The following is a 21,958-nucleotide window of genomic DNA, read 5'->3' on the forward strand; positions in this document are numbered from 1 at the left end:
GTATCCTTAACAGGGATGCTACATTTGGGGGAAAATTCTGTTTTCGTCTGTGTTTTCAAATGATAGTTTACCAATGCAAATGTTGTTTGAAATTTGTTTTAGCATAATGGACTGTTGTCTGACTTTGATCCAATATTCAGGGATTTCCTTATTTTAGTTTTCCAGTTTCCAGTTTCCAACATGACTGTTGTAGAAAGAAAACAAATCTGAGAAACACTCAATATCTCATAATTAGTTTCCTTTTTTTCCCTTTAGCCAAACCAACAACTTTATCTCTTCCTCTGACCCCAGAGTCACCAAAGTAAGTATTAAGAAATGTAACCATTTTCAGAAAGGGAAGGGGGTTCTAATACATTTGTCTACAGCAACTCCATTTCAGTTTGTTTTTATAAATGTGCCATATCTTCCAGTGACCCCAAGGGTTCCCCATTTGAGAACAAGACTATTGAACGAACCTTAAGTGTGGAACTCTCTGGAACTGCAGGTAAGCCTTACATTTCACCTGGACCTTTTGTGTGGGTGAGCATGTCTGTGAATTGTGTATTAAACAATAGAGTGTATTCGCTAGGTGATTAATGAAATTAACAAAGAATGCAAACAACATTGGATAGGAAGTTTCTATAAATATTTTCAATTGTTTATTTTTTTTTTTTAAAAGGAGACATTTATTGTGTGTTAGGCCTGGGCCAGACCCTTTGTGTATATTACTGATTTGGATCCACAAATAAACCTATTTCACATTAAGACACCAAAACTTGAAAAGGAGAAGAAATGAACATTTATTGGTCTCCAATTCAATAAATAGGCCAAGCATATAAGTGGTTTTGGCTAATTTCACAACGACTTCATGAGAAAGGTGGTAGTTTGTTTTTTTTAAATTTTTAAGATGAGAAAATAAGGTTCAGAGATGTTAATCAACTTGCCCAAGATCACGGAGCTAGAAAGCAAGGAGCAAAGATTTGAACCCGGGTTTACTAATGATCAATGCTTCACATGAAATATTTTCTCTCTCTCCATTGTACTTAACCGTATAATGCCCTCCTATACATGTTACTATTTTTATACCTTTTCAGCAAAAGGAGAAAGATGAAAATGTACCCATTCACCAAAACAAAATGTCCTTAACTTTTTTTTAACAAGAGCAATTTTCTTCATCATTGGGACCTCTGAACTCATTTGGCCAGTCTTCCTTCATGTTCTGAAGAGGAAGAAACTTTAAAACTTGAACTAACCCCTAAGAAACTTACTAATCCAAAAAGTTCCCAGGGAGACTTCTGAGCTGAGTGCAGACGGCACCTTTGCACTAAGTGCTCGGGTTTCGGTACTTGAACCCCACCAGAAAGTGAATCTGAGGATGTCTGAACAAGGAGTTTCCTGGCTCTGGCCATTGCTGATAAGGGAAAAGGAACAGTAAGTTAAACAAGATGCTCTCAAGCAGAACTGTGGTGCCTACACGCACCGTGGTCATTGTCACTAAGTTTAATTTCACACTTTGAGTTTGCTAAATTACCTCCTTATGAAAGGTCTATTGCCTGATTGCATGATTTGGTCAAGCAGCAGAGCAGTTAATTTCATGGTATTTATATATATTTTGTGTGTGTGTGCACATATATAAATATATCATTCTATACATATACACACATGTATTCACTTATAAAGCATATACATAGTATCATTCTTAAATAAATTACAATTGCATATGTGATTATAAGTAACTTTTGTGTGTATTTATTAGGTGCAGTAGAGGCTTTCTTAGCTGATCAGTGAGTGAGTGCTTGGATTTATCTAAAAAGTTGATTGACGTATACACAGTTTTGTCCTTTTCCTTTTGCTTAAAACATAAATATACATTCAAATATAAAACTTTTGGCATAAGACAGAGACCTTTGCCATGAACTTAAATTTGCTACCTGGAATCCGTTCATCTTCCTGGCACATCCTGCACTAGTAAGCGTCAGAGATGGTAGCCACTTCTCCTTTCTTGCTTTCTGAAGGAAAAGAATTAAGGATATTTGTGTGGGAGGCTGAGTGAAGAATCATTCTAGATTTTTATGATTTTTTTTACATAAATCGTAATCATAATTCCCCATGTTTTCCCAGTATTTTCTGATACCACTCAGTAATTTGATAGCCCTTCTTTTAATGACATACCTTTATTGGGTCTTTTTAGAGAAACAGCTTTTCTTGCTCATATCTCATTCATTCACATCATATTTTATTATCTTACATAATTTCAGTCACCAGTATGATGGACATTAATGGATTTGGGAAAACACACTACCTTGACACACAATAAGAACGCAGCTGAAAGGAATCTGTTAACTCCGAGTATTCAGAATGCCGGTGGGTGTGAGTAACTGTATTTTAGACAGGATTGAGAAAGCTTCCACTGTATATACCAATACCAAGCTTTCCATTAGAGAAACATTTTTTTTATTTTTCCCTGATTATAAATAATGTAAGCTTACTATTAAAAATATCAAAAATACAAACTAGAGGAAAAAGTTGTTCATCATTCTACATTGTTTTCTGTGGATACTTTTGCATCTGTGATCATTTTGTATATACGGAACATTGCATCCTGATTTTTCAATTAATGTTTTAATAAGGAAGTTTTACATCATCACAGACCTTTTATTATCAGGCTCTTAGCTTGCTGTGTAACAGTAGTTTGAGTAGGTACATCAAATTTTATCAACATTTATTGAATTATTCTTTTACTGTTATACATTTAGGTTGTTTTCAAGGGTTAGCATTTGGAAATAGCACTGCAGTGGGAACCTTTGTTGGTAAATTTTAATACTTCTCAAAATAAATTCCTAGTAGTTGTTTAAACTGACTATAAGGATATAAATATCTTGGGGGGCTTCTGATACACATTGCCACATTACTTTCCAAAAAAGGCATTTCCACTTATCACCCTGTGAGCTCTATGTCTATATATTTGCTTTATTACATCCTTGCCAGCATTAAGTATCTTTGTTTTTAAAATGTGTTGCTAATTTATTAAAATATCATTTAATTTGCATTTCTACTATTGGTGAAATTATTGTGTTACCAAAAAAGCACTTATTTTTGTTTTCTTTTTGTCAGAAGTTTTAATATTTCTTTTATTGATAGATACCTAATTTTAAATAAATTAGTTATAAATTTGAAAGGCCAGTGAAGGTTTAATGAAGAAGTTTTTAAAAAAAACACTTAAAATCCTTAAAAATATATGCAGTGGATTTCTTTCTGTCGGTGAACCAGAATTCAGCGTACTCATTCAAATCTCTTTTTTTTCAGTGCTTTGAAAGGTTGTTGAGTACAGTGGAAATCAGTTTACCAACGTTTTTTTAATACCTGCTCTATGCTTGCAGTGTGATAGGTCTTGGGATTGTAACAGCGAATGTAAGACATAGAGACTAAGTGTGCACAGTATGAAGTACCGTACTTGGCTCACAGTAGGTGCTGTTTAAGTTCTTGTGTTCTTGTGTCCAAGATTTGGGCTTATAGTCAGTTGGGAAAATCATACGTATTGTACACAAGTAACATGAAAGGAAAATATTGTGTATTATTTATCATGTTTTGCTACCTCCTAAGGAATATGGGTCCAGAGGTTGCTTTTTCATTTGTTAAGCACGGTAGTATTCAGAGTGCAGATGCAAATTAGGCAAGCAGATGTGCGGTCAAATTGGATTACATACAAAATAATTTAGAGCTGCAGGAGATTTAAGAGATGAAGACTTAGAGGTTGTAGAAAAGGGCTGGAGGGGCAAGTTTGAAACCGGCCTGCAGGGGGCGATGGGGGGAGGACAGGGTTTGGTTTTGTTTAGTTTTGTTTTCTCTGATAGCCGTTTTGTGGGTTTGAAATGCTAGACAATGTGTAACGTTCACGACCTCTATCTCCACTAAACATCTTTAGTAAAATTTTTCATGTAGTCGTGTTTGGGGGATGTGACAAACACTGTGCCTCAAGAAAATCACCAAAGGGAAGAAAAGAAGTTATCAAAGGGAACACTGTAACGTAGCTTCACATTAAATACCCTGGGTGTGCAAAAGTTTGAAAAGCATTGTGAAGACAGCTCAGGACTGAGAGAAGCATTAAGGCGATACCATTATGCAGTGAATGACAGAGCTGGTTTCTGAAAAGGCATTTGGAGGAAATTGAGCTCTCCACTGACTTGGGGAGCCTTAAGGGAGAAAAGTGTTTGCATCAGATTTTCAAGCATGTAGGTGGAAAGGGGAGAAGATAGCAGTGGAACAGAAGATACTAAAGTATACGTGGAAACATAAAACTGCCAGTATTCAACATTTTTGACATACCAAAAAAAGGGCAATTTCATGTGGTTCAGTCTGAACCAGTATATTTTGTAAGCTTCAAAGCTCCAAATAAAAGCAGTCAATTATGATTTCTAAAAATCAGACAGCGTAGTTGAGTGAAGCTGGACAAAATTTGGCTCTGATATTGGACAGACCCAAGTTCAAATTCTGGATCTACTCTCCTTTAGCTTTATGACCTTTGGTCAATTTAATTAAATTCTGTGAGACTCAGGATGCCCATGTAGCAAATGAAGCTAATGACAGTACCTACATCTCACTGAGTCACTGTGAGAATTAAATGAGCTCAAACACGAACAAAGCTGAGTCCAGTGCCAGCATATGTAAGTGTTCAATCAATTTGGTTGATTACTAATCCTATGTTAAATTCATCTGCAGGTGTCACTGTTCCTTGCTGCTCATCGGTTCGATTTTTGACTACCTTTACCTGTTTCCTTTTATTGGCCTTCATGCTTTCTCCTCTTTGGCATTCTCATATGTGAAGTTATGTATTCTTTTTGTGGTCAGGTACCCCATGCTTTAGGTGTGGGTGTGGGATTTGCCAAATCAAAGTAGGAAAATCTCCTCTTGGATATTCTCTTAACAACAGGTACTTCTGCTGTCACTGCAAATTCTGGAGGTTAGACACTCCCTAGTAGGCACTTCACATGTATTTTTTTTCCCGACTCTCTGCCCATTTAATTGTTGAGGAAAAAGCAATACGTTGATTCTAGGTCTGTGGTGGACCCTGGGTTCAAGGCCGGTCTGTCTGACTAGAGATGGTGTCTTTTTCCTGAAGCCTGAATTTTAAAGATAGTAGTGGGCATCTGTTATGTTAAATTTTAGGTTTGATTTCACTTGCCAAGTGTCATTGATTGGTATCGGCTGCCAGAAGCATTGTGTTGAGAAGGATTCTAAGGCCAAGTCTGTACTCAGTGGGAGTGTCATGATCGATTAGTGATGTCTGCCACAGGTGCAGCAGGAGGGTAGGCAGGGTGGAGACAGCATTCATGTTGTTGATTTGTTGATCCTTGGTGTACACCCTTGATGTGTTTAGTTGGGACTGAGGAAATGGATTAAGCTATTGCCCAGGCCTTTCTGGTGTCTTCTTTTTCTTTACTCTCACAAATTTTAGTGAGATTTTTCCAAACCTTTAAGTGAAAGTGCAAAGAGTCAACAAAATTCTAAGACCTCCAGAATCAGCCCTCTGCCCCATCTGCAGCATCTTCGGGAAACAGGAGGGGTGAGACGGGAAGTTTGCTTTATTAGGTATCACCAGATGGTCTGACTTTGTGATTGTCCTAAACTAGCTCATTTTGGCTGATAAAAAAAACGCTTCTCTTTTACAGGTGTAAAAACTAATTTGATTTCAAAATAGCTGTTAGTAAAGCAAGATGAGAGGAAAGAGAATGCTCTTTTGGCAGAAGGCATTTAAATCTATTGCATATGGAGAGTTGCAGAGTGCTAGACTTTTTGTTACTGAAATGGGAATGGCAAAGCAGTGTCAGCTCAACAACATGATGGTTTTAACTGCAGGACATGGAGGGATTTAGTTAGGGACCAAAGTGACTGACAGCCGTATTTTATTTACATATGTGTGTGTATATATATGTATATATGTATGCATATGTATGTGTATTTTATATAAATGTTTTATTGTTACTACTATAAAGGTAATAAGAAACAATATAATTATTTTAGAGCTAGTTAAGAAAATGAGAAAAACAGAATAATCAGCAGTCTCTTCACCCTAATACCCTGCCTTAGCAGTGTTTTCCTCCACTGAGATGTACGTTTCCCCTTGATTATCATGATGGCAGACTTCTGATTTTTTGGTGTCATTTGTTTTTCACTCAGTGTCTTCCCTTGGTTTAAACTGGCAGTCACTCAAAGTGCGCTTCAGTAGGCTTGCACTTAAAAAAACCCACTCATTAACCAATCAATGAGTAATTTCTTATTCTTTTATGTGGAGTTTTAGATTGTCTTTTTTGGACTTCCCATTTAAAAGTTCATTTTGCTGGCTAGAATATTGACAAACAGCATAAATTTGCTGTATCCTTTTGCCATAGACGTCTTTTGGATGTGACTTATCTGTAGAGAAATAGACCAAAGCAAAATGTAAGCAATAGTTGGTAGTTTTAAAGGAAAACCACAGCGATAGAGAACTGGAAAGTGATTTTGACAGGTCATATAATCCATTCCTGTGCCTGAAGATGCCAAGAAAGGGAGGCCCGACAAATTCTTTTTATAGCCTATTCCAATGTTTGGCAACTCATAGTGACAGGAATTTCTTCCATATTTCAAGCATCTCCTTCATTTTTTTTTTAAATTTTTAATCTCATTCTTCTCTCCCCAGCATCTGAAAAGTTCTTCAGGTTTCTTTTCTGGAAATGGTACTATCCAATTTCTTTTAAGCCAAGGATAGTAAAGTGATACGCTTACCCACATCAGCCTCAGGCGTTTGGTGGGAGACACCAGCAAAGACCGACTTCACCCTCTCCCACCCCGACCCCCTCTCCTGCCCCAGGTCTGTGGCAAAGTGCCCGAGGGCCAGTTTATATTATCTTCCGCTTCCATGAGCAAGAGTTGGGGGATTAGACATGTGTCATAGGAATGTTGTGAAGCTTTTCTGTAAGGCCAGTGTGTTCCCCAGTAATCCGGGGTGATGTAGGACATACTTAAAAGGGAGTAAAGACAGGGTCTCCATCTGTCAGACTGGACATGCCAGCTTGGGTACCAGAATGGGGTGGGAGGCCCTTCTGTACCAGGTGTTAACACCTTGGTTGCCAGCTCTTGTGGAGATCCAGGGAGTCTGGGGGAAGTTAGGGGTGAAGAGAGGGCGCTGGAGGAGCTTTTATCAAGAAAATATTTTAACAACTGATGTAGCAGTAACAGTTCCTATGGACTATCAGCCCTTCCTGTGTTCTCTTGACATCCACTCCAAGTTCTTGAGGCCTAAAATATGTGCTTGGAACTCAAGTCACAGTCTCCCAAGTCTGCCCAGTCCCTCCTTTTTTGGTGGGTTTTTAAGCAAATCAGAAGCACATCTTCTCATTATTTTTCCTTAAGAAATACTGGAATTGGCATGCGACCCAAGAAGAATCCCACTGTCAAACTCCAAAGCGAGTCACAGATTTAGCGGTCGATTCTGTCAAATGTAAACAGGAAAATTGTGTAAACTACTGAAAAGAAAAAAACCTTGCCGAAATCACTGGGTGAAGAGTGACACACAAAACACTGAGCAGAGGACTCCCCATTTATCAGAGTCATTCAATTAAGCAAAGAAACCCAACAAGAGAACTCCTCAAAGGAAATCGTTTTATAGCACGTAATGAAAAACAAAAGAAAACAAAACTTGTCTCTGACTTTTTTTTGGGGGGGGGGAAAGGGGCTGTTGAAAAAGATAACTGTGGACTGTGTCCCACTTCCCCCAGATTTGCTGTGCAGAAGTGCGTAAGTGTAAGTGATGTAGAGGTACTTGTTTATTATAGAGCACATTTCAATGCAGTAATCATAAATATTGCTAAGGTTGTGCTCTGTTGAAATATGACCTACATACTCTTGATTGTTTGTGTTACGTGATTTGTCTGACACCCATTACATTCTGGGTAATAGCAGCCATTTGTTGCTCTGCACAGCAGGCTCTTTTGACAAAAGAAAATAGGCAGCAATAAAAAAGCTATAGTCTGAATTACATTCTGCACAGTGCTGCACTGCTGAGAGTTTGTGCAAGTGTGTTAACAATGTTCTGAACTGCCTCTTGTCAGCCTTCAGCCTGTAATGGCCATCTGTCCTCACATAAATCTGTCAAAACCTGCTAAGTTCAAGAGAGAGCATGGAATATACCTGGTACTGTCAACACCAAAATGTACACATTCCCCAGAAAATCAACACATAGGAAAGAATCCGGAGGTTATGGGAGGCATTAGCACTGTTGATTTAGGCTTGTGGGATGAAATTGAGAGTCTGGCGATTAGTGGGAAGATGAGCCAGGGTAGTGGCGTTGAGGCGTTGAGTACTGGCTGCCCTCCGCCCACCGGGGAAGAGATTCTGGGTCGGGGAGATGGGGTGAGAGAAATCCAGTTAGTTCAGTTGTGCAGCCAGAGGTTCCCTGTCACAGCCTCAGCAACTGAAAGTTGGACATTGTGTTGAAAGGAAAAAAAAAAGTGCTTCTTGTACTTCATTTTGCTCTGAGTCTCAACTCAATCTGGAAATAGATTTTCAATTAGGTGCTGGTGGTAGGAAGTTTTGGGGTACTTGAGATTTCTCAGTCTTGCTCTAGGGTATTCTCGGATAAAAGGAGTTTTTGTAAACAGTAAAAAAGTTCAGGGAAAGATCTGAATCAGTTTTCCCTACCCACCTACTCTCAGACCCTAGAATAAGTTCCCTCTACTAAGCGAGTGTTGTTTGTTGTTTTCACCAGACTTGCCGACAGACAGGTGCAGCCCTGATGGTTTCACTCACCGGGTGTACTTGGTTATCTCAGAGTGTTCCTGTAAATTTTAAGCTGATAGGCAAGAAAGTGTACCTACTGCAAATTTTGAACAATTATCTCTTTATTGAAAAGAATGCGGGAGTCCTGAGAGCTGAGTCCCTGAAATGCCAGCATACGGTGGAATATTCAGCACATAGTAGTTGCTCAGCAAATGTCTGTTTAATTGCCACAGGCCATCTAATAAGTGAAAGAAGTAAAAGACTTTGTTTTTCACTCCAAGAAACTACAATCAGAGTGGGTGTCGGCACTTCCAAGAGCAGCTTGAGAACCAGTTATTTAAGCGATAATGAGCTTAGGTTCTAAGGACAAGGGTTTCGAATGTTCAAGACTAAAAAGAATTTCTATATTTAAAATCCCTAGATAGCTGAGCTATTTTTAGAACTAGTCTCTCTTTAATAGTGGCCTAATTTGGTGTTTCTGAAGTTCAGAGTTTCTTTTTATAAGTCTAGAATGTCAGTCAAAATACATATACCTGAGATCAAGGCAAGGGACCTCATAACACGACAGGACAGTGGCTCTCCGTATGTGGTCTGTGAACTTTGTCATTAAAAATATTTGGCCAGCTTCCCAAGTGACCCCTGGGCCACCGAAATGGGAGACTCACAAGTAAAGGAGGATCCAGAAAAATCAAAAGGAGTGAAAAATTTTGCAAAAAACGTGGCCCAAGCAACATTCCACTAAGAGTTTCTAATCTGTTTGGAGAGACAAGATATAATTCACATTCAAAAAGAGATAAGCAGGAAAACATAGCAATATCTGATGAGCATCAGGTGAGTGATCCTGGCAGTAAATTATTGGAAAAGTAAAAATTGCCCTAATTCAGAGTATCAGGAAAAGAGTCATGGAGTTGCATTTGAGGAGGTTGAATGTCATTTTCCCCAACTCAGAGGCTATGTCATTTGGAGTATTTGACTTATTTACTCATTAAAGAGAGGTTATTCATCATTGTTTCTACAAGCATCTTAGCTTCCTGTGAGAAATGTTTGAGAGCTTGTCATTTGCTTGCTGAGAATTAGTATCTTTAAATTTGGTGTAGTGGTCATTGAAGGTAGCGTGTGGTAGAAATCAGTGTGAATGCACGGGGCAGTGCAAAAGGTGAAGGAAACAAGGAGAGAGAAATAAGGGAAAGAAAGAGAAAGAGCCAGAGTTGAGGGGAGGAGGGAGTGAAGGAGGAAGAGGGACAGGCGGAGGGGAAGGGGAGAGGGGAGGGGAGACTGGCCATGTAGGGATTTCTTAGGTTGAGTGGAAGTTACACTTGTCTGTGGACGATGGAGCACAGGATGAGTGGGCTTTGTTGATAGCGATGACTCATCCAGTAATGTCTCTCCTCCCAGCCATCAACCCCCACCGCCGCCCCGTTATCTTCGAGCCAAGAGTTGGGGGTAGGCATACAGTAGGCTGCTAATAAAGGGACGCTTTCCTGAGACTCGGATGTGGCACTAAGGGAGAGCAGTGTCCTCTTCTCTTTGTGTTTGCATGTCCCTGTCATTCTAAACTTTCCTGCGATAGATTTCTAAAAGTCAAAAAAGCTTTGCATTTTTGGACATTTTCTTCCCTTATTTAGGGAGAATTAACTGTGCATAATAAACTTCGCCAAATGCGGGTGCAAAATCTTTCAAGTTAAGGAAAATATTCATTTCTTCTATCTCTTTATTGTAAAGTAGGGGAGAGAGGCAGTGTCTTTGTGTTCATACCAAAATTTCGTGTGGCTTTCTGTGACCTACTTGGTTCTTGATAAATATATATACTTTTTTTTTTTCCCAGCGAGGTAAGATTTCTCTGCCTCGCCTTGAAATATGCAGTTGCCTTAAGTCTAACCCCAGGCTTGTTAGCGGACTTGAAGTTCTTTTTTTTTTTTTGCTGAATAGCATTCACCCATCCTCCTAAATAAAAAGTGTATTGTAAACTAAAATGTTCCCTTGTAAGCATGAAGTTATTTGAACTCTAGCCTGCCCTTCTTCAAAGTTCCCTGACTCTGGAGTCATTCCACGATTCTTCTTCCTCGGCACAAAGGGACAAGAAGGACTTACTTGGGGGTGAAACTGAACAGAGGCAACCAGCCTTCACAGGCTTCCCCATCGTGACTTCTGATGGAATTGTCTGCCCTTCTGTAGAAGGGCAACAACTGCCAGGTTTTGCTTGGTTTTGTTTTTTCCCTTCTTCCTTTAGTTTTTCATTTCTTTAATTAGTTATTTGCGAAAAGCTTGGATTCCTTTTAATCCCTTAGCCTCGTAACCTGCCCCAATGTGCTGCTCCAAATAAAATGGTCCGCTGGCACTGCAGTATTTAGTGTTACTGTTCACTTAGGTTTCTGTTGCAGAACCATATTTTAGACAGAATGTATTAGTTATGCTTACAAGAATGTATTATACCTACATTAGCCACGGTTTACTAAGTTAATGAACTGTGGAGACAAAGAATCATTGCCGTCAGGTTGGAGAGTTGTCTGGTGCCCTGCGCTCGCTTGCTGGATTTTACCAAACTTACTTTGAAGTTGCCCGTGTCATTGCCACCCTGCCCGGCATTTGCAGTCATCCCTTCCTTTTTTTTTTTTTTTTTTCTTTTTTTAAAGTCGCCTCGTTCTTTGGCTGCGTGGGTAGATATCCTTGATTGTACAAAAAGTCCTGACCCACATGCATCTTCCCCAGCGTTCTTTGCAGACAAATGCTACCAAAGCTATTCTGTGATTCCCCTGAGTCCTGCCGCGTTAATTTTCCATAACACAGACTGTAAGATGCCCTTGAAAATCTGAGCTTTGGTGCTGTGGAGGCCGGTGGTGACACATCCGTGTTCTCTGGGAAGCCGGATCTGTTAGCACTGGTGCTTGAAATACAAAATATTGCGGCTTCCAGTGCTGCCTTGCATTGTGGATCCATCTTTTCTTGGTGCCAGAGGCTCCGGGGGACAGAGTCACTTTTTCAGGTCTTGTCATGAATTTAGTTTCCTTCTCTTTTCCCTGAGTTTTAATCATTGTCTGAAACCTTGGAAAAATTAGGAAAACAGATTCTGGAGTTTAATAACATTATCCCTGTCTCTTTTCTCTTTTTCTCTCCCCTTTTTTTTTTTTTTTCTGTTCTTATCTCAGGTCTAACTCCACCCACAACTCCTCCTCATAAAGCCAACCAAGATAACCCTTTTAGGGCTTCTCCAAAGCTGAAGCCCTCTTGCAAGACTGTGGTACCTCCGCCATCAAAGAAGCCCCGGTACAGTGAGTCTTCTGGTACCCAAGGCAATAACCCCACCAAGAAAGGGCCGGAGCAGTCGGAGTTGTACGCACAGCTCAGCAAGACCTCAGTGCTCACCAGTGGACACGAGGAAAGGAAGGCCAGGCGGCCCAGTCTGCGGCTGTTTGGTGACCATGACTATTGTCAGTCAATTAATTCCAAAACGGAAATACTTATTAATATATCACAGGAGCTCCAAGACTCTAGACAACTAGAATACAAAGATGCTTCCTCCGACTGGCAGGGGCAGATGTGCCCTTCCACAGATTCAGACCAGTGCTACCTGAGAGAGACTTCGGAGGCGAGCAGGCAGGTCTCTCCCGGCAGCACCAGAAAACAGCTCCAAGACCAGGAAATCCGAGCTGAGCTGAACAAGCATTTCGGCCATCCCAGTCGAGCTGTTTTTGACGACGAAGCAGACAAGACCAGTGAACTGAGGGACAGTGATTTCAGTAATGAACAATTCTCCAAACTACCTATGTTTATAAATTCAGGACTAGCCATGGATGGCCTGTTTGATGACAGCGAAGATGAAAGTGATAAACTGAACTCCCCGTGGGATGGCGCGCAGCCCTATTCGTTGTTCGATGTGTCGCCTTCTTGCTCTTCTTTTAACTCTCCGTGTAGAGATTCCGTGTCACCACCCAAATCCTTATTTTCTCAAAGACCCCAAAGGATGCGCTCTCCTTCAAGGTCCTTTTCTCGACGCAGGTCGTGTTCCCGATCACCATATTCCAGGTCAAGATCAAGGTCCCCAGGCAGTAGATCCTCTTCAAGGTAAACCTTGTCAAAACCCACCCAAAGCCTAAGGAGTCCCCAGGAAGTCAAAAAAAAAAAATGCTTTCAAAATCCACAGGCAGCCCAGCCCCTTACCACCACATTCTTGGTGCTGCTGGATCTAACAAGATTGTTGTTACACATTCACTCCTCCCTATCTTCTCCTAAATCTGTCATCCTTGAGCACAGTGCCTTGAGCCAGTCAGATCAGAGAGAGCAATTTGTAAGAAACTTGCTCATCTAACTTTTTCCATTACCTGGAGAGCTGCCCCGGGCCAGGGTAGTTGAGGTCCATGCAAGATAAAGCTGGCAGTGTACCAGACTGGCGTTCGGCGTTCACGTCAACGAGAGACGCTGGAAGAGAACACATCACTCCCAGACCTCTAAGCTGACTAGGTGATCGCTAAGCGTCACTGGGAAATCTCCCTAGTAGCTGGGAAGCCAAAGCCGGCTTCTTTAACACGGAGTTCCAGGGGATGTTCCGTCGTGCCCTTAAACTGGGGTTAACCGGCAGTGGCAAATGCCTTTTTTTGTTTCCCCCGCCCTCCCAGATCTGGCTACTACTATGAGGCAGGACACTGCAGACACCCAACGCACCGAAATTCTCCGCTGTGCGCAAGGTCACGTTCAAGATCGCCCTGCAGCCGGCGGCCCAGGTAATGGTGCCTCCCGCTCCGCCCCTCCCCTCCTCATGGATGACCAGATGTTTTCTGAAACCCCGCCCCCTCCCCAGTTTGTGATAAGTTTTGCTCGTGCAAATGGAGGTGGTTGACTTAATGATGAAGTTATGTTTCTCAGGTATGACAGCTACGAGGAGTATCAGCACGAGAGGCTGAAGAGGGAAGAATACCGCAAAGAGTATGAGAAACGGGAGTCTGAAAGGGCCAAACAAAGGGAGAGGCAGAGGCAGAAGGCAATTGTAAGCAGCTTGGAGCTAACTTTCATTTTACAGGAGGGTTTCTTTCTTTTTTTTTTTTTTCTTCTTTCTTTTCTTTTTCTTTTTCCTTCTGTCTTTTTTGGGGGGTAGATTAGAAACTAAAATAAAGACTCTATTAGAATATGCCATATTTGGCCTTTTGGCTTTAAAGCGTCAGTGAGTCCTCAATCCCTCTTAACGCAGATTATTGGAAAACAAAATGTTAGGTCAGTGTATTTCTCATTCATACTACTTATTTCTTATTCATCTTGAAGCTCATTGCTGTTTTTTGACTTTTGTTTCTAAAAATGGTGGGAGGGGAGATTTATTCAGTCAGATAACTGGTCCCATGGGGCCAGAGGATGAGTTTTTCTTAATATTCTCTGCTGATTTTTTTCTCTGAGTAGAAAATGAGTAGATATCCCTGTTTGGTTTCAGTTTTTGTCTTTCTGGCAGGCATAAAGATTGGATTGTCCATGAGGAGACTGGGTTCAAGTTAGATTTAAAGGAGGCAGTAGAGGAAGATTTGCTAAGAATGTCATCATTTCTTCCTTGTGCTGGTTCAACCCAGCATCCACATTTCTTATGAATCACTTTTAAGTAACCTATTATGGAATTTCAGCACCACTTACCGCAGGGTATTGCATTAACTTGACATATCAAGAGGACTGACCATTTAGGGCTCCAGGTTAGGTGACTCTAGTTTATTCTCTGTTGGTCAGACCTTAGAAGATAAAAATGAGACCCTCCAAATGTTAGCCCAGTACTTGTCCAAGGCAAAGATTCCTAATTAATTAGAGAATTCTTTCCAACTGTGCCCCCAGAGAGCCTTAAGGACTTTCCCAATATGGTGCTCCGGGGAGCCATGACCAATCCATCAGAAATGGCACTGTTTTTGTACATTGCAGCTGCTGTCTGTCTGTGCTAGCTGTTCAGAGTCATTTGAGTGAAGATAGCCTTTCATGCATCTTGCCTATAAGCTAACCAGGGCTTAGGGAAATGATTTTTAACTCTAAAGTTTAGATTTCCATGGTACCTTTAAGACAAACCATGACCATCAACAAAATCTTGAAAAACCTACATAAACGAGCTGACTAATGGCGTCAAAATCAAGCATTGGCAACACTTATCAGCTGGAGGAAAAAGGTTAACTGAGAGGCTTGGTAACTCAGGCACTCAAGGAGAAGGAAGGGAGGAGTAATTGAATACTTAGGCTAAAGGTCTAGGTTTTGCTGCTGTTTAACTTTGAATCTATGTAAGACCGAACCAAAGGCCTTGTGCAAATTATAACACTTTTCCTCATTTTTCTCAACTTTCAAATGAGCTGTGATATTAAGGTCTGCCAGAGTATCATTAGTTAACACTTAAAAAGACTAATGAAATTGAAAATTCAATTTTTCTAATGTTGCTGTTTTTAATTAATAGCCTATTCAGTAATTACAATAACTCACGTTGATAGAACGCCACATAGTTTACAAAGCCTTGTGATGTGGCGCATTGCTATTAATCTTTACAAAAGAGAATCATGTTGAGTAAACATATAGAAAACAGTTATTTTAGTGTTTTCAAATTCATATTTGATGAAAAAATCTTCACGTGTCTTCTCAAAAGAGTGACACTAAAGAGAGAAATTGATTTATCACATATCTGCTCATTTGAACAAAATATAACACAGCTATGACCAAAGCTGCGTAGATAAATGTAGAGAAATGACATATCCTTATTCCATTCCTTCCAAAGATGATTTGGTGCTAGATACTTACTAGAGTGAAGAAAGGAGGAGTCTTTTTGCTAGTTAGGCTTTTTCCAAATAGATCAAATAGTGAGACTGGTCTACATTCTACAGTTGATGCCTGAGCCAAAGGCACTCTTGAGGTCACTTGCTCTGGTTTAGAAGCAGATACACTCTGCCTTTCCTTTGTGTCACAAATGTTGTCCAGTTCCTTAGTTAATTCTTTGACTAGGACAGTCTTTATCCTTTGAAAGATAGCTTAGTGCAAATGTCAACTTGTCTTATTTTAAATTATTATAAATTAACTAGATATTTGTGAGAGTTTTGGCTTTGAGATTTTTATTTTTTTTAAAGCAGATTAAAAAAAGAAAACTAGGCATAGAGATTGTTTACTTTACTCATAGGTAGTAAGAGCATAATATAAACATTTGGGACTTACTGTTAAACCAACTTCCACTTGGATAATTGTATACTGTTTCTGCTTAACAGAAGTGAAAACGCATGACCTTAAGTGCAAACATTTGCTAGGTGCTTGGGATAGAAAATTAGGTAAGACCTAGTCCCCACATCCAGGGAACTTCAAGTCTACTGGCTAATAAAGATACACAAAGAAGCAATAGGATGTGTTAATTGCTATTGTAATGGATTCATCTAAGGTACTGAGGTGGCATATGAGTGGGAACCCATCCCTGGGAATGAGGGAGGGCATCCCTGCAGAGGATGAGATCGATTTGAAACTTAAAGGGAGGGAAGGACAAAGGTTTTCTACACCTGTGCGATCCAGTACGGTAGCCATTAGCTGCAAGGCTAGTTCAGCCAGTCCAAAATTTAGATGCACTCTAAGAGGATTAGATTTTGAAGACAGTACCAAAAAAGAATGTTAAATACTTCAGTAATATTTTGTATCAATGACAAATTAAAACAATAGTATTTTGGCTATATTGAGTCAAGTAAAATATATTATTAAAATTCAGTTTGTTTCTTTTTACTTTTTAAAATGTGCCTCAGAAAATTTAAAAGTTGTATATGGTGTTTTATATTTTCATTGGGAATTAGTCTTCTAGGCAGAGACTTTAGCTCATACTAAATCTCTGGAAAAGATCAAGGTGTGTTGGGAAACTGCTAGTCATTTAATTAGAACACTGGGCTACAGCAGTGGCAGAAAATAAATCTGGAGGGTTCCAGATCCTTAAAGGGTCTTGTAAGTCGTAATATTTTGAAGACTATCTGGAAGGCATAGTGGAACTGTTTAATGAGATTCCCCGTGGGAAGTTTTTCTGATTGATCTCCCTCAAAATGATCTGCTTTTTTGTGCCATAATGTGTGTGTGAAGTATATTTTTATGGACTTGGGCAAGGAGAGTCAGGGCAATGCTTTTTGACTTATTTGACTAGATTGGCTTGAAAAGTCATTCGTGGAACAGCTAGAAGAACTTAGGACAGTTTGCCCAAGTCGCCGGGAAGGCGATTTCCATCCAGTTTGCTGAGACATCCTTAAAGTCATGAATCGGTAGCAAATTACATATGGAATATTGTGAGTGTGGGGCTGGATGATTCATTAATTCAAATCAATCACATAATTAGAAGACCAGCAAAAGGAAATGAAAGGCTCCAAAAGGAAATGAAAAAAAAAATGTTAAAATCATGTAATGATATTTTACAAAATTTGTCATCTTTGCCACCTTACTCTTATTATTGTAGTATTATTTATTATAATTTTTTTTAATTTCATAAGAAGGAGATGGTTTAGGCCATCTATAAACTTTTTATTGTTTATGCCTCTAAAAGTCTTTATTGAGACCAACTTCAGTGCGTCACATCAGAGTTAAGAAGAGAATACTCATTAGTAATTACTAACACAGACTCACGTGTTGTGGTTGAATCTTGCCATTGTTTAAGTTGCTTCTTTCCTCCAGTTTCCATCCCTACACTCTCAAAAACCAGTTCACCCTCTGCTTATCTCAGTCTTGTAGGCCTGAAATAATTCAGGTTATATTGGAACTCTGCAAGCCAGAGTTTAGTACTTAATGTCTAAACTGTCAGTGTTCTAATTTCTCGTGGAGTTCTAAGTCCAACTTCATTTGCAATCTCTACAGTTTCCTGCCAGAAAACATGATAATGGGATGTTAATTTAAAGGGCAAATCTAGACATTATGAAATGGCTCAGTGCTTAAAACCGAAACCAGATGTGCTTGGGCGATGACTGCGCCATTTCTTTTCTCTTCTCCGAGGGTCAGTGTGCAGCCCAGGAGCCAGAAACAGTGCATCGTCACTGATGATGATCAGCTTCTTCCAAATGAAAAAAATAAATGTGTAATTTCTCAGTTATTCTTTTCAGAGAAAATAAAATTTTCTATTCAAGCCTTTTTCAAGAGCTCTTCATATGGGTGAATATGTTATATTAGGAGTCTAAACTCACTTCTTAGAAATTTTTCAGTTTTAGGAAAAGTGGTTACACATACACTCAGTCTATAGTTTTCATGTTTTCTGACATCACTGTGTTTACTTGCATCTTAGCTTTTATTTGTGTATTAGCTCTTAAGTAGACTAGCCTGGATTTATGCACATGTATCCAACCTTAGACAGTAAAAAGTATTTCTCAGTAGAACTTGGATGGAGGTAATGTTGGTAAACTGGATGCTATAGTTTTGTTTCTCCCCTGAGAGTGCTCCCCTAGTAGCAGGCACTTATTGAACACCTCCTGCATCAGATGAGTGTAATTAATATTAAAGACAAGAGAAAAAAGGAAAAGCTTTTGTTTTGGCATTTTTGACAGCGTTTTGGCCTTTGTTTCTCTGTCCATCCACACCTTTTATGGCCATTCACTCCTTTCACTTTACATTTTAGATAGAGGACCTAGCTGTACCACCCTCTCTAGAAGTAGCCTGGCTTTGATCCATTCGTATTATCTATACTTTATGTCATATACTTGGAATTTTTGAGGAAGTTAGGCTGCAATTAATCTGGAAATGAACATAAATCTTTCATTGCAGTTTCCTTAGCATAGGAAGAGAACTTTTTACATTATCCTGACTTGGGAAATGTATACTAAAAGTTCTGAGAACCAAAATCCAAATTATCTCAGGCTGTTCCTTGTTGTTACCTAGCACTGCAGAGCGTTTTAGTGAGGTAACCCACGAAAAAGCATCCAGCACAGTCCTTGGCGTATATTAGAATTCAGTAAATGTTCATTTCCCTGCTAGTTTCCTTTTCTTCTTAGTCAAACCCCTTTTACCAGGCATAGCTTATTTCTTGATGAGAAACAACCATTGTATGTTTTCCCCAGCTAACTGGAAGGCTCTGTACTCTTTTGATAAAGATTTTGATAATGCAAAGTCAGTTAATTCAGTCAGGTTTTTTTTCCCTTTATTTAATCCCCTGTGTTTTGATATAATGAGGATTTACCATACCTGTTAATGCAACATAAATCTTCAATTTTATTATCCACCCCATCAGCAAACTAGCTTTTGTGAAAATTGAAGCCAAAAGATACTTGATAAATGTTCCATCCTCCTCGACAGTGAAAACTGGTCTGAAAATCATTTTTCAAGGAGACTTTTCCAAAGGTTTAGAGTTCCTCCAAGCCTTTAAGAAGTTGGAAATGTTATTAAGCATTTTGATTTCTTTTCCTTTCATCTCCTGTTTAGAAATTAATGTCTTGAAAAATTGGCTGCAAATGTTAAGGTTTTTTAAAGATATGGAATCTATTAATCTGCCTAATAAAACTGCAACATGTTAAAAATAATCGGTTCTTTGCTAGACATTTTGGCCAGTCTTGGAAAGATTTTTGTCTTTGCTTTTTAGACTTTAGATGCCTGTTAGCTTCATTTTTAGCTCTAGGAAAACCAGGCACTATAATTATTTTCTTAAATGAGAATTTCTACATCTATTCAATCTCTGATCTTTGTAAGGTAGCAAGACGTGGTCCCAGTCCTATGTTGCATAAAAGGAGATGATAGTCAGCTAGGTGATTTAAGTGATTATGGACCAGCTCTTTGGATTTCTGTCTTTCCTGTCTAGGTTGTATCTTCTTTTTACTGCAGAATGTATCAGTATTGGATATAAAAGGTCCTCTGGTTTATCTTCTTTGTGGGATTACTGCATACCATTTTGTATAAAGAAGCAATTCAGAGACTATCCCAATATGTCTGCATATGGGCATGCATATGGTCGATTTCGCTTTAACTCTGAATTTCCTTGAATACGAACATAGGCTGTGTGTATTCCCATAACAGTAGTTGAACAATTTCTTTGTGATGGTTCAATTTCTTTCTCTCCCTTCTGCATTTCCTCCTCCTTTGCCTTCACACAGTAGTAACCTTCTGAAAAATGCTCATTAAAAAAAGAAAATACATAACAGTCATGCAAGCAGGCGCCAGGAAGTTTAGATAACAGTCCCATCACATTTGGCTGTTTGGCTAGAGCACACTGCGTAAATAGAATGGAATGCGGTGTTATGATTCCCTTGCTCAAGTGTACAGCAGTGCTCCAGGATGAGCCTTACTCTCCATTTATATTTATTGACCTCCAGGATGTGCTGGGTGCTCTGAAACAACACAATTACTACCTTAAATTGAGATATACAATCTACATGGAAGTGAATCAGGCAGCCTCCTCTGCTTACTGTACTTCATCTGGTCAGTTATTTAGGTTCAGTGGCCATTTTCAGAAGTATTGTGTTTTACCAAGTCTTTCAGCAGAGTAAGAAAAGTGAGAGTCCTGCAAACAAGTAGTTACCCCATACTTCTTACAAAACCAAACCTGCAAAACCAAATCATAGATACTTTTTCGTACAGTCAGCTGAGCTACGGGGGCAAGATTTTTCCTGTGAAAAAGCACCAAACCTGATTTTCATTCTCCATTGTCTTAGAGAGTCTCAGAGAGTAAAGGCCACACTTAGGCATCTTTGATGTGATGAAGGGTGTGACATTAAGTATTTGATTGGCAATTGATTGATACTTCTACAAATATTCAATAAGAAGACTCCTGTGTTTCAGGGACCCTTAAAATATAATAGCCAATAGGACTTATATGGTCTCTGCTTTCATGAAGTTTTCATTGTAGGGGGAGATAGACATTAAGTAATGAATATGGAGAAATAAGACGAAACCCCAGAAGAACAACTAAGTGAAGTGGAGATAGGCAATCTACCTGAGAAAGAGTTCAGAGTAATTGTAAAGGTGATCCAAGAACTCAGGAGAACAGATGCACAGAGCAAGAAGTTAGAAGTTTTTAATGAAGAGTTAGAAAATGTAAAGAAAAACCAAACAGAGTTGAAGAATACAATAACTGAAATGAAAAATATGCTAGAAGGAATCAACAGTAGAATAAATGAGGTAGAAAAATGGATCAGTGAGCTGGAAGACAGAGTAGTGGAAATCACTGTTGCAGAACAGAATAAAGAAAAAAGAATGAAAAGAAATGAAGACAGTTTAAGAGACTTCTGAGACAACACCAAGTGCACTAACAATCACATTATAGGTGTCACAGAGGGAGGAGAGAGAGAGAAAGGGCCTGAGGAAATATTTGAAGAGATAATAGCTGAAAACTTTCCTAACCTGGGAAAGGAAGCAGTCACCCAAGTCCAGTGAGTACAGAGAGTCCTATACAGGATTAACCCGAAGAGGAATGCACCAAGACACATAGTAATCAAATTGACAAAAATTAAAGATAAAGAGACAATATTAAAAGCAACAAGAGAAAAGCAACAAGTAACATACAAGGGAACCCCCATAAGGATATCAGCTGGTTTTTCAGCAGAAACTCTGCAGGCCAGAAGGGAGTGGCATGATATATTTAAAGTGATAGAAGGGAAAAACCTACAATCAAGAATTCTCTACCCTACAAGGCTGTCATTCAGATTTGATGGAGAAATCAAGAGCTTTCAGACAAGCAAAAGCTAAAAGAATTCAGCACCACAAAACTAGCTTTATAACAAATGCCAGAGGAACTTGTCTAGGTAGAAAAGGCTACAACCAGCAACAAGACTCTTACGAAATGGAAAAGCTCATCAGTAAAGGCAAACATACAGCAAAGGTAGGGGATCATCCATACACAAACTAATCAGGAGGTTAAAAAACAAAAGTAGTAAAATCATCTGTATCCACAATAAGCAGTTAAGGGATACATAACACAATTAGATGTAAAATATAATATCAAAACCAATAATTGGGAGGAGAGTACAAATGTAGGGTACTTAAAATGCATTTGAAATTAAGAGATCATCAACTTAAAGCAATCACACATATATATATATATATATAGGTTGCTATACCAAAACCTCATGGGAACCACAAATCAAAAAATCTATAATAGATATGCACACAGAAAAGAAAAAGGAATCCAAACATAACACTAAAGCTAGTCATCAAATCGCAAAAGAAGAGACCAAAATAAGGATGGGGAGCAAAAGACCTACAGAAATCCAAAACAGTTAACAAAATGGCAATAAGAACATACCTATAGACAATTACCTTAAATTTAAATGGACTAAATGCTCCAACCAAAAGACATAGA

General features: G+C 39.2%; 1 protein-coding gene across 1 annotated transcript in view; it reads left to right on the forward strand.

Annotated features, from left to right (window-relative positions):
- The window catches only part of PPARGC1A (PPARG coactivator 1 alpha), a 97,261-nt gene that overhangs the window by 61,124 nt on the left and 14,179 nt on the right, over positions 1-21,958 (forward strand). The window contains exons 6-10 of the mRNA XM_006207014.4: positions 256-301; positions 411-484; positions 11,880-12,795; positions 13,347-13,451; positions 13,594-13,714. Of these exons, the coding sequence (XP_006207076.1) occupies positions 256-301; positions 411-484; positions 11,880-12,795; positions 13,347-13,451; positions 13,594-13,714 (1,262 nt within the window). The remainder of the gene's footprint in view (positions 1-255; positions 302-410; positions 485-11,879; positions 12,796-13,346; positions 13,452-13,593; positions 13,715-21,958) is intronic.

The sequence above is a fragment of the Vicugna pacos genome, chromosome 2, assembly GCF_048564905.1.
Source record: "Vicugna pacos chromosome 2, VicPac4, whole genome shotgun sequence".
NCBI lineage: Eukaryota > Metazoa > Chordata > Mammalia > Artiodactyla > Camelidae > Vicugna > Vicugna pacos.